We start from the raw sequence: 17,731 nt of genomic DNA, 5'->3' as shown, positions 1-17,731 counted from the left end.
AAAGGGAAATTGAAAATAAAGGTAAAGAAACGTAAATATAATTTATGATACATATACACCTGGTGGGAATACATTAATTACATCAAAATGATCAAGAAGACAAAACTGCCAAACGATATTGATGACACACAATCCATATGCATATAGAAAGAAAGATAGAAACAACGTTTTCATTTTTCCTTTGCGGCAAATCGATAGTGAAAACAGAAACTTGTTTGACATATTTTACAGCAAGAGTCTCCATGTCACTCCTTAATGAGTCAACCTATACGAGTAAGCACTAGATGTTTCAATGTAACCAATCAAAATGAAGTAAACGACGTCATTTAAAAGCTTCTCTTTTTTTCGAAACCGAGATATGGATCACAAAGATACGTTGAATGCAAATTAGATGAGGTAACGTCATAATATTAGTTGGTACACTAATACTGTGGACTTTTTGTTAATGTTTTTACTGTACAATACGTCGAAATTGCACCTCTAGAATAAGTTAAGCCGACCGACATTAAACCATTCAATAATTTCATGTATAATAGCCAAAGGAAAGTCAATGGAGGTATGTGTCTCCTATCACCACCTCATCAAAATTTTGAAAATAAATGTATTACCGTTACTGCATATATTATTCACAATTTGCATTGACGCAATAATCATTCCGAAATATAGTTTCCCTGGGTTTTACTCAACCCTGAAATAATCGACCTTTCAGAGAGGAACAATCCATTGTTTCGTAGTTAAATCATATCTTTGCACAAACTGGAATCTTTGCAAAACCCAATCAAACACCGCATTACTGATTCTCTACTCACGCTTTTCCCTCGAGTCTCGACGTCCGTTCCTTCCAAAGGCCTTCGTCGTCGACGTCCAGCCATATTCATCGAACGATAGCTCGAGAGACTGTAGGATGAATTCGATGTCGACAGATATCCTGACACCGTTTCCAAAAACAAAGTGGCTGCAACTCTGGTCCTCAATGACGACAGAAAAAAAAAAAAACGCCTCCATAGGATCTGAACATTAAAATCTTTCTACATCAGCAAAACATCTCAACTCTTTGATCGTGGTTTTTTCTCAGATCTTAAAAATATCACAAAAGAAGGATAAATGACAGAATTTTCTATATAACCAAATTGTCTTATTTTATTCATATTCTCTTCGAAGTGATGCTTCAACATGTTTTTGTTTAGTTTCAGTTTAGTTTCAGTTTAGTTTATTTTGCACCAAGCATTAAAAATATAAAGAGCAAACAATAAAAACATGAATGTACAAAATGAGATACAAAAGAGAAAAATTCATAAGACATAGGACATACAATTAGAAATAATGTGGCGGTATGACTACATACAAAGACAATGCCATTGGTGGGGGAAGCAGCAAGAAAGGAAAAGCCCTTGTGAGTAGCTGACCCATTGTACTGTAACATACATATACCTTAGACAGATTTAAGGAAAAGAAATGACAGTTAAGTTGACAAAACGGAACAAGTCAAAACAATGCAATCATTACAAAAGAAAACTACGGAGATATGGACGATAACAACACAGAAAAACAGCAACAACAAAAATAAAAATACGCCTTGAATTAACTATGTTTGTAATCTTCCAGTAAAAAGTGTTTATATTTGATTTTGAAATTATTTATAAATTTTGATGCTTTAATTTCTCTAGGGATAGAATACCATATATGAGGATCCTGATATATAACTGAATTTTTAAAAAATGAGGTGTGCATGTGATATAAATGATAGTTTGCAGAATTTCTTGTTCCGTAATTATGAATAGTTTACATCTTACTCTTTAAAAAAATCATCTCAATGTCGTATGGACAGGTCCCTGTACAAGGCGACATTCCGATATGAGCTGTGATTTTCAGATAGATGCAGAGTGTTTGAGATGTGGGGAAAACCCGCTTCTATAAATATAGAAGTTCGCATACTGTAAAGGTCACGGTAAATACAGTCATTCCCCTGAACCGTCCGACCATTTTGTCAGTGCTCCGCAATATCTCTTTCCAAAAAATAACTCTTCGCATTTTGTTTGGGTCTTTAAAGTAACATTCAATCTAATTTGTGTTTACACCTCTCCTCGTGCTGAACAGACAACAGATTGTTATTCGATCCTTGCCTAAATGTACTTTGGAACTAGACAGAACTCAGAAGTATTGAACCCGGAAGTACAGCAAACTTGGTGAGCATGCATGACATAACGATATAAAATCATGCATGTTACTTGTTCAAGTAGTTTACAAAGCATGCTTATCAAATAAGTTTAGAATTGTTTGTCTCTTGTTTGTTTGTTTTTCAATATTTCTGTTACGATTTTTTTTCTTCTTTTCAGCATGATTAACTCCAAAACTTACATGTATGTTAAAGCTTGTAATACTGTATAGATAAGAGTACTCCAAACAGAACAACTGACATAGCCTGTTACAATACACGTTAAGCTGTTTAAAAAGGATATTACTCGTTATCTCCGCTGGAAATAAATCAGCCCCTGAGGACTTTATCACAAATAATGTAAATAGATTGTTTTGGGATTGAGAGACAAGAGTAGAACTACACACAAGTGAAACCTATTAAGGACTTCCCTTTTCCATTATCATGAGTGGCCTGCTCAATTACTAATTCCTTTCCATATAACTTAAACAACTGAAACACAAGGGAGAGGTGGCTATTCATACTTGTAGAATCTTTTGAACTCGGTTTGGGGGTCTGCAGGGGCAAAATTACTCGAAGAGTGTTTGTTGTGAATGTGCAGCTAATTGCGTATGTCTTTCCTTCAGATGTATTTAGATGTATTTGAGTCCCCCAAAGCCATTAACTTGGCAACAACATTCGAGGAACACCAGCAGAGCTGGTAATACTTTGTAGATTACATGGCCACAGTTATACCAGCGTGTAAATTATGGTTGATTAATGAGTAAATAAAGATGTTAATGTTGATCGAGTTACAACACCTCAGGACGTTTATATCCGTCAAATTTTATGGCAATGTCCGTCTCCTCGGTTGTTCTCTTTCTTTTGGCATGTGTTTGGGACACGTGTTACCTTCCTCCTGGTATATGATTCTTCTATTTATCAAAGTATCAATTGAGGAGGTTTAAAGCAAGGAGGGATGTTAGACGTAACAAGCCTAACTGTCAGATTCTTTGACACTGTATATTTTTCCTCTTTTTGTTAATTGTTTGATTTAATTGTATTTGCTTGTTGTGTTTTCTGGGAGGGGGGGGGGGGTAAGAGGGAGTGTCATCCCAACTCGAGGTAAGTATTTTGATATACAATGACAGGGTGCTATATCCTGAGCGTCGATAATGAAGTCATCCCATCAGTGAATCATCATCAAATAAAGATTGGGTTAAATGAACGCAAGAGATTATTAAAGCAGAGGGGTGAAGATGTGTTGTGATTTTTATCGATTGTCTCACTCTGTGCAAATGTATTTGTAAGATCGCAACTACTGATCTACAATTTAGTAATCATGTCGGAAAATGGTACCAGTGAGATTCGACCCTGTCATTTATACTGTCATCTACCAAAACAAACGAAACCAGTATCTTTATGAAAATGAAAAAAAAATGATACTATCTCTCAAAAATATGGACATTTTGTACGATAGGACACCCTACTGCATGACATACAAACAGCCAAACGGAACTACGTTTTTGAAAGCTAATTTCTCTCATTTCGCTCACATTTTCATTGCTATTCACTTTCAACATGACGACCATTTTGTCTACGAAATTGCTGAGGATATTTCAATATTTCAATAAATATACAGGGCCAAGATTAAAAGAGTCATTCCTCCATAAGCTGCTCGAATCACCACGTCATTTTTTTTTGTGAGTGTAGCGTAATGCAACTCTTATTTGTTTGACTAATACAATATTATACTCCTTTAAAGAATAAACTAGTAACATCTGACATGCATGTCTGAGTTCATTCTAAGTTGCTCCATCCAATGCCAGGCTCACTGGACAACAATTTACTATAGTTCACCTGATCTCCTAAAATTCAAATGAACCACCATTGAATCAGTTTTATTGGGTCCGGATGTAAAGCATACACAGTACATGAATGATAAACATTATTCACACACGTCTATTAAATTGTGCTTCATGACTTCACCCGATTTTAGGACTACAAACATTTTAACACCATGCACTGTGAACTTTCTCTTTTTTTATGGTAAATGCTAACATCACATTTCTGCTTATAGGACTACTCGTTAATGCGTTCCATTCTTTTGCTGTCAGACAGACAGACAGGCAGGCACCATGGCAACGTTTCATCAAATCAGCAGCCAAAATCTGGAGTGTCCTATCTGTCTGACGCTATTCCACCAACCTAAATCACTGGCATGTTCTCACACCTTCTGCAAAAACTGTATGGAACGTATCTCTCAAACTCAGCCAAACCAACAAACTATAGCATGTCCTGTATGCAGGAAAGAAACGCCCCTACCCAGTGGAGATGTGAGTAAGTTACAAACAAACGTACCCCTGTATGTTCTCGTGAGCCTAGCGAAAATCAAGAGTCCAACATGCACAGTTTGTGAGATGGACGAAAATTTGCCAGCTGTGTCCTACTGTCAGGACTGTGGGAAATATATGTGTGAATCGTGTGACAAAACACACTCTATCTGGAAACCGGTCTCCAAACACAAAGTAGTGCCTATGAGAGAGGTGCTCTCGGGAAAAATTCCGCTTAAAAGGCGACGGAAGTGTAAGAAACATCCTAACGATGATGAAGAGTGTTTCTGTACCGGATGTCGGGAGTACGTCTGCTGTAAGTGCGGGATGTTAAGGCACTTACAAGCAGGGCATCAGATCGAAGAGGCAGCTATCCATGAGGAGAAATTGATAGAAACTATCAAGGAGTTACAAGAAAGGGCAAAATCAAAGAAAACAACCATTGAACATCATATCGATTTCATAGAAACACAGCGAAATGAAATAACAAACATGATGAGAAGACTCAATGATGACATCGACAAGACGTACGAGGAATACATGCAGCTATTGTCAGCCAGAAAAGAGACACTGAAATGTCAAGTGAAACGATTGTCTGAAAATTTTGAGAGGGAATTACAAGCCATGGAGGAAGAGAATCACCAAACAATTCGTCAAATGACCGCTATGGAAGAGCTCGTAACTAACGGTATGAAGGTACCGCTAGAGAAAGACGCCTTGTTTGCACACGACACACTGTGCGAGAACTTGAAGAGCTTTCTGGGACGAGATGATCCTGACGACCAAACACCGAGAGGTATGACAAAACGAGCCAGGAAGATTTCATTTAGTAAACACCTGAAGGTCAATGAACTTTATCTTGGAGAGCTAGAAGGTTGCACGTGGGATGTCAAAGCAGACGTAGAGCTCCCGACTGAAAATAGCATGAACTGTATGACTCGTGCACCAGACGGTAAGATGGCGGTGGGGTCGCACTTTGACGGAATCCATCTCTACTCCCCTGATGGCGAGTTAAAGCAGACCGTGCTGGAGGATGTCAGTATCCGTGAACTTGGATTCCTGTCTGATGGTCGAAGTGTTGTACGTGATACAGACAACACAATGTCATTCTACACTCCACACTGGGAGAAGCTTGACGTCACGTTTGAGACGATGAGTCATGATGAAGGAGGGGTAGGTGGTCTCACTGTAGGTAGAGATGATAATATCTATTTGAGCTACAGGAAGCCCAGAACGATACAGGTATTTACCCCACAGGGTGGTAAGGCAGTCAGGGAAATAATGTGTGATGGATACACACCTGAGCAATTATTCTCCTTTCACACTACGTGGAAACTGATGCTGAAAGATTTCTCAACTGTCGTGTGCCTTGATGGTAAGGGGAAGGAGAACGTCTTGAAGAAGGAGGGTGTGTATGCCAACCCAGCTGTTTGTCGAGATGATTCAGTCATTGTAGCCTGGGTGAAGTATGGGGAGCGTCTTGTCAGTATCGATCGATACACGAGAAATTTGGAGCACATGCACAGTATCATCAGTGATTTCAAAATACAAAAACCAAAGAAAAGAGATTGGTACTATCTGCAAGAGTTTGAGAGTGGTGAGATAGTTTTCTGCACTGCAGATAGACTTTACATATTTGATATATTGTGAAATGTGATACAAGATTTTGCAATGCAGTAGCATGTAAGGAAAAAGGGATTCTTTGGTGGGATAACCTAAATGAGTAGAATATTGTAATGAATCAAGTTTACATGTATGATAATTGACCAAAAATTTCCATGCGCCGTGCCTACTCACATGAATATTCATACACTTGTAATGATTATTTATGGATGATTGACGATTCCAAAAGTGAAATAGGGTCAGTTACAACATTTGTAGTGTGATATTAGTGCTCTAAATGATAGAACATTATTTGGAGGAAAATGCTCTCCATATCAAATTAGTAAAATACTAATACTTACTGGAAGTGCCAAAATGGTTTTGGGAAGTATTGTAATGACGTGGGTACATATCCCCCGAGGCGTAAGTCTCTGAATGGGTAATACAGCCTACTTTCAGTGTATGTGTATGATATTCCATGATTATAAATGTCATAAATTGATTGACAATGGCGATAGTTATGATCCATGAATCATGGATTTTGGGGGTGTAAGCTCTTGGTGTAAGCTTTTTTGTTAAGTCTAAAGTGGTATATACATGTACGTCACTATACATCGTGATAAGTTATAAATGCGAATAATGAAATGGGGTACAGTACTCTCCGCGTAATCGGGTATCGCTTAAACGGGTACTCCGTTTAATTGGGTAGTCATGTCAAAATCAGTTCCAATGCACGTTAAAATTACCTGATAATCGGGTTGCCTCTCCGCATAAATGGGTAAATAATTTTCTTCTAATCTAATTTCTACCTTCATTTTATCGCAGATATAACACTTTAAGAAATCGTGAATGTCAAAAATGTCCACTGCTAATGTATTCTCTGCTTAATTTGCAAAGAAGACCGATCATTTGGGGAGTGATTAAACATGAAAACACATGTACCAGCATGTATTCATTTCGGAAAACGTCTGCGTGTAAGCGAGGATTCCATAGTCAAACGACAAAGTTATCTGAAGACATATTTGTCCATAAAAAGAGTGTAAATTATTGCTCAGATGACTAAGCAAGTAAAAAGATGTATAGGTATGTATATAATATGCCGAGCAAGCACGCGTGTTAAGCATACAGTGTAGATGTTTGGTGCAGTGTACAATATACAAACACATTGTGTGTGTCAATTGTGAATGAGACATGTTCATCTGTTAATCGGGTACTCCGCTTAATCGGGTAAGAAACGCTCTGCTCGAGCCTACCCGATTATGCGGAGAGTACTGTATTTGCAACGTGGTGACGCACGACAAGACTTAGTGTGATCTGCCGTTCACCAGATTGAACTCCGCAGTGCCGTATATTTCCCGCACTGGTAAGCAGTGCCGTATGAAGAGCGCCCTCTGTGCGCACAGGTGGATTTAGTAGATGTACACACTCTTGATGTAAATCTCCAATAGGTCTATTTACTACTCACGATAGTACGAATCCTGCATAGAGGATCTTTCCATCTCGCTAAATCTATTGCCCTCCAGTTCATCCATACTCCCTGGTTATTCCAAGTCAAACATCCATCTAACGTTTAATGAGTGTGTGATAAAGCCATTCGGTACTGATTTTCATTCCTTCCGAATGACACAGTATCGTCTGAATGTGTTAACATTCCAATAAAGCACCAAACAGTGGAGGTTCAGAATATTCTGACATAAGAAATATTTGATTATAATCAAATGAGCGTCCGTATGCTCTAAACAAACAGTATATAGACTCAGTATCACGTAAAACTGAAATGCAACCCTTTTGATATGATCTTGAAATAAATTATCATGTTACAGCGAAGAGAAATGATTAACTTGGTAGCAACTTCAAGGGTTACAAAACTGAATCCGAAAAAAAAAAAAACTTGACAGGGTGGTTCATTAAAATGAGTATGGACTATCACCAACGCATATCTTTTTTTTTCTTGTTACATTAGCCAGTTTTTGCTGCATTTAACTCCGCTCAAGACAAGTTATAAGAATATTTCAAGTCTTTTTCAAATTGCCATGCAGGCTAATTGAAATAATATAGTTGCTAGGTCTGCTTTTGACATATAACAGTGCCTCTGTTTGATCGAAAGGGAGACAAACAGAATATAATTCGTTTCTTGAATCCGATTATTTTGTTCTGTTCGTATTCAGACTGATAGTCTGCTCAATAATGCATTGAATGATATCATAACTGAGGTATTATGTCATAATTCACATCTCACAGGACTAAGATATCAGGATGAACAGTGATTTTCTAATTCAACATTAGGAGAGTCATGTTGTATCCGAACATTTACTGCGTGGAAACAGGCTGTGTTATCAGCCAGGGAACTGTGACCATTATTCTTTATTTTGATATGCAAATCCTGTTGTTTTGATCAACTAGACATCCCACTAGACTTGATTCATTCATCGCAAAGAGCAGGGTTCCAACCCGGTGAAGTGGCCCCATTTATACCCACCCACATGTAAGAAAACGGGCGAATGATGCCGACCCCTCGTGGTTCGCCCCATAGGTGACTAGCAATAGTCAGCAAAAAGGTATCAACCAGGCACACTGTGCCAAAATTGCTTGAATGAATGAAGCTAGAGATGAAATGTATACAATTATGTTGCTTGAGAAGACACTGATTATGTGGAAGATATTGATTTAAAGAATTCTATACCTGATTTTGGATAAATTATCGCACAGGCGATGATACAAACAAATTAAATGTGTCATATCCACCTTTCTTTTTCCCTTTTCAATCAATCCCGTTTTCTACTTCATCCACATTGCTATTTGATCCAACTGATGATGTTTCTTGCGATCTGATGTGCATTAGCCCATTCCCCTTTTGTAACTTTGAAGAAAAACGATGCATGGAGTACTGATTTGCTGACGTCACTTGTTGTAACGGAGGAGTCTGAGGCGAGGTATTTACCTCCACATGGAATTATAATGATCGAAAAAACCCAGCACGTTATAACCAGCACTTGAGAAATTGAAATGGAGTGATAGTTAACATTATTATTTGTAGCATACCATCAAAAAATATATGTTTGATTGCTATAATGTCATATCACCTTTGTATAACCAAGTCGGCATGGTAGGATTGCAAGACCAATTTCGCACATTGAGCTGTCATATAGCTTAAAATGCAGTATATTATCTTTAAGGATGTTTCGATCATGTTATCAAACTACATTGTATTATTACACAAAATATCATCTAGTCATTAGAATATAGCACGTTAGTTAACGTTGGTATGATATAAAGCGTGTATATTCTTTATATGATTTATTAACATCCTTGTACAGTCCTGCACAGCACGACTTCCAAACGTAGCTCGTACCATGGAGCTGTAGCTCCATGCTCGTACGTGATGGTAAGATGATTACACAAGTGAAAAAACACATTAATTCTGTATACCAATTCTCCGATTGAAAAATGAATGCTGACATGAGTTACATATTCTGTTGATAGTTTTGAAAAACCGAACTTACTGTGTTTCGTTGAAATTAATTCCCCCTCATCGTAACGTTAAGAAATCTGATCATCCATCTAAAGCGTTTATTATACCATTATCATGATTATTTGTAGTCTCCTTCTTTTCGCTCTCGATCTCTCTCTCTCCTCTCTATACAAGAACTGAAACAGTCGAGGGTTCAGCATTTCACCCAATGTAACTTTAATCAAATGATAAGCCTGTGTACCCAAATAACTTGTAAAACTAGTCTGTTCATATTCATCAATTCAATTCAATTCAATCATAGTTTATTTCCAATCAACGAAAATCAAAACATAATACAAAGTATACATGTCATGAAATGATATTGTCCAAACGTTTACAAAAGATTCATGTAGTATACGAAATAAATTATATACAACAACATATGTACAATAATTACGAGGAGCAATGCATGTATACTTCGTGAGCGTTCGGAAAATAACTTCAATTATGGAAAATAGCGATCCACTAAAAAGCAAAGCTTGTGGGACGTGGATGGCTAGATAAATAATGGGTAAACAATATATTATTCATGGTTTTTTTTACAGCTATTGTATTGAATATAGATTACTTAAGTCATTTGTAAAGATATAGTTATTTTGAGATACGCTGGCTTCGACAATAATAAGAATAATAACTCTTTGGTTGTTCTAGATATACAATTTGTATGTTTATTCTTCTTGTATGCTTCAATCATTTGACATTTTTTCTACTTTCTTGTGTTTGTGTTTGATTTGTGTTGGCAAAAGTTCATTAAATCACTAATATATTTTGAGAACTTTGTTTCCATGTCTCCGTGTGTGTATATGTGTAGAAGCGAGTTCCCGTGTATGCGTCATTGTTAATGCTCGTAGCTGTGTTTGTGCTTGATGCTTGAGTGAAATTAAGAGTTGATTTAGTAATCTTCACAGAACATTTCTTGGGGAGATGGGCTGGAATTTTTGATGAACTTGTGAGGCAACAATGGAATGATGTAAGGGGAAATTGGAAATATAACAAAAGAAAGATGAATATAAATTATCATACCTATAGGGCCTACACATGGTGGAAATAAGTTACTTTATTAAAATGAACAAGAAGACAAAACGGGGTCATCCCACTAGACCGACACCCACGAGTCATACAGCCCACGAGTTCGACATTGAAAACAGGTCCATGAGTCATACAGCTCACGAGTCATACAGCCCATGAGTTCGACACTAGGCAAATAAAGCCCATGAGTTCGACACTAGGTCAAAACAGCCCACGAGTTCGACAGATACAGCACGGCGCGTAATGTGTCGGTCTCGTGGGCCTTGTTGGCTTAGTGTCGAACTCATGGATTGTATGACTTGTGAGCGGTATGACTCGTGGGCTGTATGACTTGTGAGCTGTATGACTTGTGGGCTGTATGACTCGTGGGTGTCGGTCTCGTGACGTGGACCCGACAAAACTGCCAAACGACATTGATGACACACAATCCATTTGCATAAAGAAGAAAGATTTTTCGAAACAGAGATATGGATCACAAAGACACGTTGAATTCAAATTAGATGAGGTGATTGTTTATTACAAATTTTCCATTTGTCGGTACATTGATAATGAGTGTTTTTGCTGTACAACACGTCGAATGGAAAAAACCCAGTTAAATAAGTGTAATTGAACCGCTAGAATCAGTTTAGCCGACAGACATTAGACCATTCTTTTGTTGCAAAAACCAATCAATTCATGTATAATAGCCAAAGGAAAGTCAGTGGAGACTTATTACCTCATCACAGTTTTGAAATATTACCATTGCCGCATATTCTATTCACACTTTGGATTGACGCGATGATCATTCCGAAATATAGTTTCCCTAGGTTTTAGTCAACTCTGAAATAATCGACCTTTGAGAGAGGAACAATAGATTGTCGAAGTTAAATCATATCTTTGCACAATCCGGAATCTTTAGAAAAGCCAATCTAACTCCGGCATGGCTGATTCTCCACTCTCGCTTTCCCCTCAAGTCTCGACGTCCGTTCCTACCAAAGGCCTTCATCGTCGACGTCCAGCCAGATTCATCGAATGGTAGCTTCAGAGACTGAAGGCTGAATTCGACGGAAAAAAAAGAAAACGGCTGCTAATCTGGACCTCGATGAAGGCAGATTACAAGTATTAAAAAAAACGAGAAAAAAAAAACCTCCATGGATGTGAACATCAAAATCTTTCTACACCAGCAGAACAGTTTGGCTCTTTGATCGAGTTTTTTTTTTCTCAGATTTCAAAATATCACAACAGAAGGATAAATGACAGAATTGTCTTAATAATCGAATTGTCTTATTTAACTCAGATTCTCTTCGAAGTGATGCTTTAACATGACGACTTTTGTTTACATCTTACTCTTTGAAAAAAAAAAAAAACCTCATCTCAGCTGAATGTCGCGTGAACAGGTACCTGAACAAGGCGAAATTCCATTGTGAGCTGTGATTTTCAGATAGATGCAAAGTGTTTGAGAATTGAGATGTGGGGAAAACCTGTTTCTATAAATAGAGGTTCGCAGTATAAAGGTCACGGTAAATATAATCAACCGTTGGTAGTCATTTCCCTGAACAGCCCGACCATTTTGTCAGTGCTCAGCGATATCTCCTTCCAAAATCTAACTCTTCGCATTTTGTTTGGGTCTTAAAAGTAACATACAATCTAATTCGTGGTCACACCTTTCCTCGTGCAGAATAGACAACAGGTTGTAATTCCATGCCTAAATGTACTTATGAGCCAGACGTAATTCAGAAATATTGAACCCGGAAGTACAGCAAACTTGGTAAGCGTGCATGCAAAACGATACTAACACATGCATGTTGTACTTGTACATTGTACCTGCGACACGTGGTTTCATAAAAAATGTATGTTTAACAAATAAGCTTGGAACAGATTCTGCCTCGGTTGTTAAGTCAACATTTCTGTTATGACTTTGCTGCTTCTCTTCAACATGATTAACCCCACAACCTATGTTATTAGTCTGAGAGCTGGCTGCTGGTCAATTTACCCCATCAAGCCCAAAAGGTTTGACCCCTCAGAGTTGCTGGGGCCACCCTCCTCATTAAAAAAATGCCCGTCAGCCTGGTCCCTGAGGGCGGGTTCGGCCCCCAGGGACCCCCCGAAAAGGCCCTCCGGCGGGTGTAATTTACCCCATGGAGCCCATGGACCAAACTTGGCCTATATGAATGTCCTATGGGTGTACATAATCAAAATATAAAAACTGACAAAATATCTGGTCGGGAAAGGGGTTGCCAGACCGCTTGTTTGCAGGCATAAAACCTTGTTTTTGGTCAAGGAGTCTGCGCCAAGACTACACTGTCCCTAGGCCCTGTACTGTAGCGTCTCCCAACAGGCTGACAGACAGTGCCAGTTAGTGCATGTAGTAGTCTTGGCGCAGACTCCTTTACGCGCAACAAGGGTTATTGCCTGCAAACTACCCATTATACCCTGGGACCCAGGGTAGTTTGCATGCATAAATTGACCACACACACACCCACCCCCCCCCCACACACACACATACACACACACGCACACACACACACACACGCACGCACACACACACATCCACACACAATTATGTTTACACATGACTCTATGTACAACTATACCATAACACTAAACATGTTACAATTAATAGGTTTCTCATTAATGCAGCCATAATACCTTGCACATAATAAATGTCAAACCTATAAGATGTTCATACCTTTTGAATGTTTTACATGGATACTATCAATACACCTTTAAGGAACACTGAAGAAATTTGAAATTTGTGTGAAGTTGTATTAGGTTTTATTGGCCACACAGCCTACTCTTTCTGTATGATGTATTCACCTTATGAGACTCAAATAGAGCTTTTCAGAAAATGCTGAAAAACCTTTGTTGTGAGTAAACTTCAGTTGAAGACCAACCACAACAGCGCTAAAGGCCAGTTGTATAACACATTTAAGTAAACATTTTCATCAACCGTGCATTAAACATAACTCTAATAAAGTTTATGTCAACAAGTGGGATGTAGCTTGGATTACTTCTTTTTCTCCTGCTTGATATCCTCTTTTAGATACAAATAACAAGTCTCAATCCTAATATAAGATTCCTTTAAAAACCTCAAACTAATAACTTTTTGTGTTTTTGGCTGATAAAAACCACCCTTTGATGTATAAAATAGGCAAGGATTACAGCATCCATGCCAACATTTCCCTTATTTGACTCTAATAAATTCCAAATCAGAATAATCTGCATAACATAAGGAAGGAGCTTAATGGTTTTGGAAATGATATTGATCAATTTTCATACTCAGTAGTGCATGTCACCTCATAGTTTTGGACAAATATCTGCATATCTATAATACTAATGAACATGTAATTACCGTGTTCTATATACATGTATTTCTTCCTTGGAACCTCAAATAACAAGCTTCACAATAGAATGCTAACTTTCTGTAATGGAAATAAACAGGCCAAGAGCATTTACTTTGATCTTGTGTTCTCTTCATCTCTTCAGCGCTTTTTTTTTTTTTTTTGGTCATCTTCTTATTTCTGGAGATATACTTTATTTATGATAGTTCCCAGCCAGACACAAATGGTGTCACATACTGCAAACACTGCCAATGACCGTGACCAATACACACCAAGTTGAAACATGATAGCTCTCTTTTTATATAGCATATAGGCTGAAAGTATTAACTTGGTCTTGTGGTCTCTTTATATCAGCAGTTTTGTCAACTCCTTATTTCTGGAGATACACTGTACTTCATCTTCAGTTCCCCAGCCCCACACAAACAAAACTCAACCTACGGTGTCACACACTGCAAAGAGAGCATCATAGTAAATGATTGCCGTTAACCCTGGACATATACACACAACGTGAAACATAAAAAAAAAAACAGCTAAATGAAATGTTAGCTTAATTTCTTTTCTTTAACAATAGCATGCACGTTGAGAGCATTTACATGTTGTGTTCTCTTTGATATTAGAATTTTTGTCAACTCCTCATTGAGATACTTTGTCTACCCCCCTCCCCCCCCCCCAAAAAAAAGATAATACTTCCAGGGTGTCACATACCATATACAGTTACAATGCAGGTCCTAGTTCATATTTATGATTTAGTTGTCATTCAAAACCATGGCAATTACACATCAAACCATGCATCACACTCTATGGAAGACTAAAGCTTACATAAATTACGTATAATGTAGGCCTAGGCATTGCACATGTTTCAGTTGCAGTCTTATGATTCCTGAACTGACCAGTATTTGGCATGAATTTATTTCATATAATATAAAACATAATTTCACATTTTAGTCTATCATACAGTATAATGCATGATTTGAGAAACTGAAGTCTACTCACAACAAAGGGTTTATTTCAGCATTTTCCAAATATATATATATATATATGTATATATATATAAATTTGTCTTATATGGTGGATACATAATAAAGGGTAAGCAGGTTGTGTGGCCAGTAAAACAGAATACAATTTCACACAAATTTCAAAATCTCTTCAGTGTTCCTGCTTGAAGGTTCGTTCACTGATAGTATCGATGTAAAGCATTCAAAAGTTATGAACATAATAATTATAGGTATGTACGTGCAAGGTATCATGGCTGTATGGAGAAACCACTGGTCATGTTTTGTGTTACGGTATTCTTAGTATACATAGAGTCATGTGTGAATGTGTGTGTGTGTGTGTGTGTGTGTGCGTGCGTGTGTGTGTGGGTGTGGGTGTGTGTGTGGTCAATTTGTGCATGCAAACTACCCTGGGTCCCAGGGTATAACGGGTAGTTTGCAGGCACAAACCCTTGTTGGGCGTAAAGGAGTCTGCGCCAAGACTACTACATGCACTAACTGGCACTGTCCGTCAGCCTGTTGGGAGACGCTACAGTACAGGGCCTATGGGACAGTGTAGTCTTGGCGCAGACTCCTTGACCAAAAACAAGGTTTTATGCCTGCAAACAAGCGGTCTGGCAACCCCTTTCCCGACCAGATATTTTGTCAGTTTTTATATTTTGATTATGTACACCCATAGGACATTCATATAGGCCAAGTTTGGTCCATGGGCTCCATGGGGTAAATTACACCCGCCGGAGGGCCTTTTCGGGGGGTCCCTGGGGGCCGAACCCGCCCTCAGGGACCAGGCTGACGGGCATTTTTTTAATGAGGAGGGTGGCCCCAGCAACTCTCAGGGGTCAAACCTTATGGGCTTGATGGGGTAAATTGACCAGCAGCCAGCTCTCAGACTATATAGTTTGTATAGATAATAGTACTCCAAGCAGAACAACTGGCATAGCTTGTTATGAGTATAAAGTAATGCTGTTTCAAAAAAAGGATATTACTCGTTATCTCCGCTGGAAATAAATCAGCTTCTGAGGACTTTATTACAAATAAATGTAAATAGATAGTTTGGGGAGTATAAGAGACATGAGTAGAATTTGATACAAGTCAAACCTCTCTAGGACTTCCCTTTTCCATTATCATCAGTGGCCTGCTCAATCACTAATTCCTTTCCATATGACTTAAAAAACTGAAACACAAGAGAGAGAGAGAGGTGGCTATTAATGCGCACAGAATCATTTGAATTCGGTTAGTGTCAACAGGCAAGGGACAAGATTACTCGAAGAGCGTTCGTCGTGAATGTGCTGCACCTAATTGCTTCATGAAATGATAAGTTAGACATATTTCTTTCCCTTAGATGCCTTTCGATGCATTTGAGTCCCCCAAAACTAACATGACAAGAACATTTTAGGAACATCGGTAAAACTGGTATTACTTTGCAGACTACATGGCAACAGTTATACTAGCGTGCAAATTGAGGTTGATTAATGAGTAAATAAAGATGGTGATGTTGATCGAGTTACAACACCTCAGGATGTTTATATCCGTCAAATTGTATGGCAATGTCCTTCTCCTCTCCCTTTTCCTCTTTCTTTCGGGACTCAGTTACTTCCTCCTCAAAAAATATGATTCTTCTATTTAACAAAGAATCTAGAGGCTTAACATGCTTAAAGGAGAGATGTTTGAAGAAAAATGTTAACTGCAAGATTTTTTGTCACTATATTCTTTCTATTTTTTGTTGATTGTTTGAATGAATTGTATTTACTTGTTGTTTTTGTGTGTTGTGGGTTTTTTTTTTTTTTTTGGGGGGGGGGGGGGTAAGAGGGAGTATCATCCAAACTTGAGGAAACTATTCTCGTATACAATAACAGGGTGCTATATCCTAAGCGTCGATGATAAAGTCATCCTATCAGTGAATGGTCTACTAAAGATGGGGTTAAATGAAAGCAAGATATTATTAGAGCAGAGGGGTGAAGATGTGTTGTGATTTTTTTTTATATAGATTGTCTCATTTGTAAGATCGCAACTGCTGATCTAAATTTTACAAACATGTCGGAAAATGGAACTGGTGAGACTCGACCCTGTCATTTATACTGTCATCTACGAAAACAAACGAAACCAGTATCTTTATAAATATGAAAAAAGATGATATTATCTCTCAAAAATATGGACATTTTGTACGATAGGACACCCTGCTGTATGACATACAAACAGCCAAACGGAACTACGTTTTTGAACGATAATTTCTCTCATTTCGCTCACATTTTCATTGCTGTTCACTCTCAACATGACGAAATTTTTGTATACGAAATTGCTGAGGATATTTCAATATTTCAATAAATCTACAGGGCCAAGATTAAAAGAGTCATTCCTCCATAAGCTGCTCGAATAACCACGTCACATTTTTGTGAGTGTAGCGTAATGCAAGTCTTTGTTGTTTGATTAATACAATATTATAATCCTTTTAAGAATTAACAAGTAAAATTTGAGTTCATTCTAAGTTGCACCATCCTATGCCAGGCTCACTGGACAACAATTTACTATAGTTATTGTGATCTCCTAAAATTCAAATGAACCACCATTGAATCAGTTTTATTAGGTTCGGATATAAAGCATACACAGTACATGAATGATAAACATTATTCACACACATCTATTAAACTGTGCTTCGTGACTTCGTCCGATTTTAAGGTTACAAACATTTTAACACCATGCACTGTCAACTTTCTCCTTTTTTATGGTAAATGCTAATATCACATTTCTGCTTATAGGACTACTCGTCAATGCGTTTCATTCTTTTGCTATCATACAGATAGACAGCCACC

At 37.9% G+C, this 17,731-nt stretch overlaps 1 protein-coding gene across 1 annotated transcript; it reads left to right on the top strand.

Annotated features, from left to right (window-relative positions):
* Positions 1–4,272: 4,272 nt before the first annotated feature.
* On the top strand, positions 4,273–6,117 carry LOC140226793 (uncharacterized). Its single transcript, XM_072307218.1, has one exon. The coding sequence runs from the start codon at positions 4,273–4,275 to the stop codon at positions 6,115–6,117; it is 1,845 nt and encodes a 614-aa protein (XP_072163319.1).
* Positions 6,118–17,731: the final 11,614 nt, after the last annotated feature.

Source organism: Diadema setosum, chromosome 4 (genome assembly GCF_964275005.1).
Source record: "Diadema setosum chromosome 4, eeDiaSeto1, whole genome shotgun sequence".
In the NCBI taxonomy this organism is placed as follows: Eukaryota; Metazoa; Echinodermata; class Echinoidea; order Diadematoida; family Diadematidae; genus Diadema; species Diadema setosum.
Note: the sequence above shows the minus strand (reverse complement) of the source record. Positions and strands in the feature narration are given on the sequence as shown.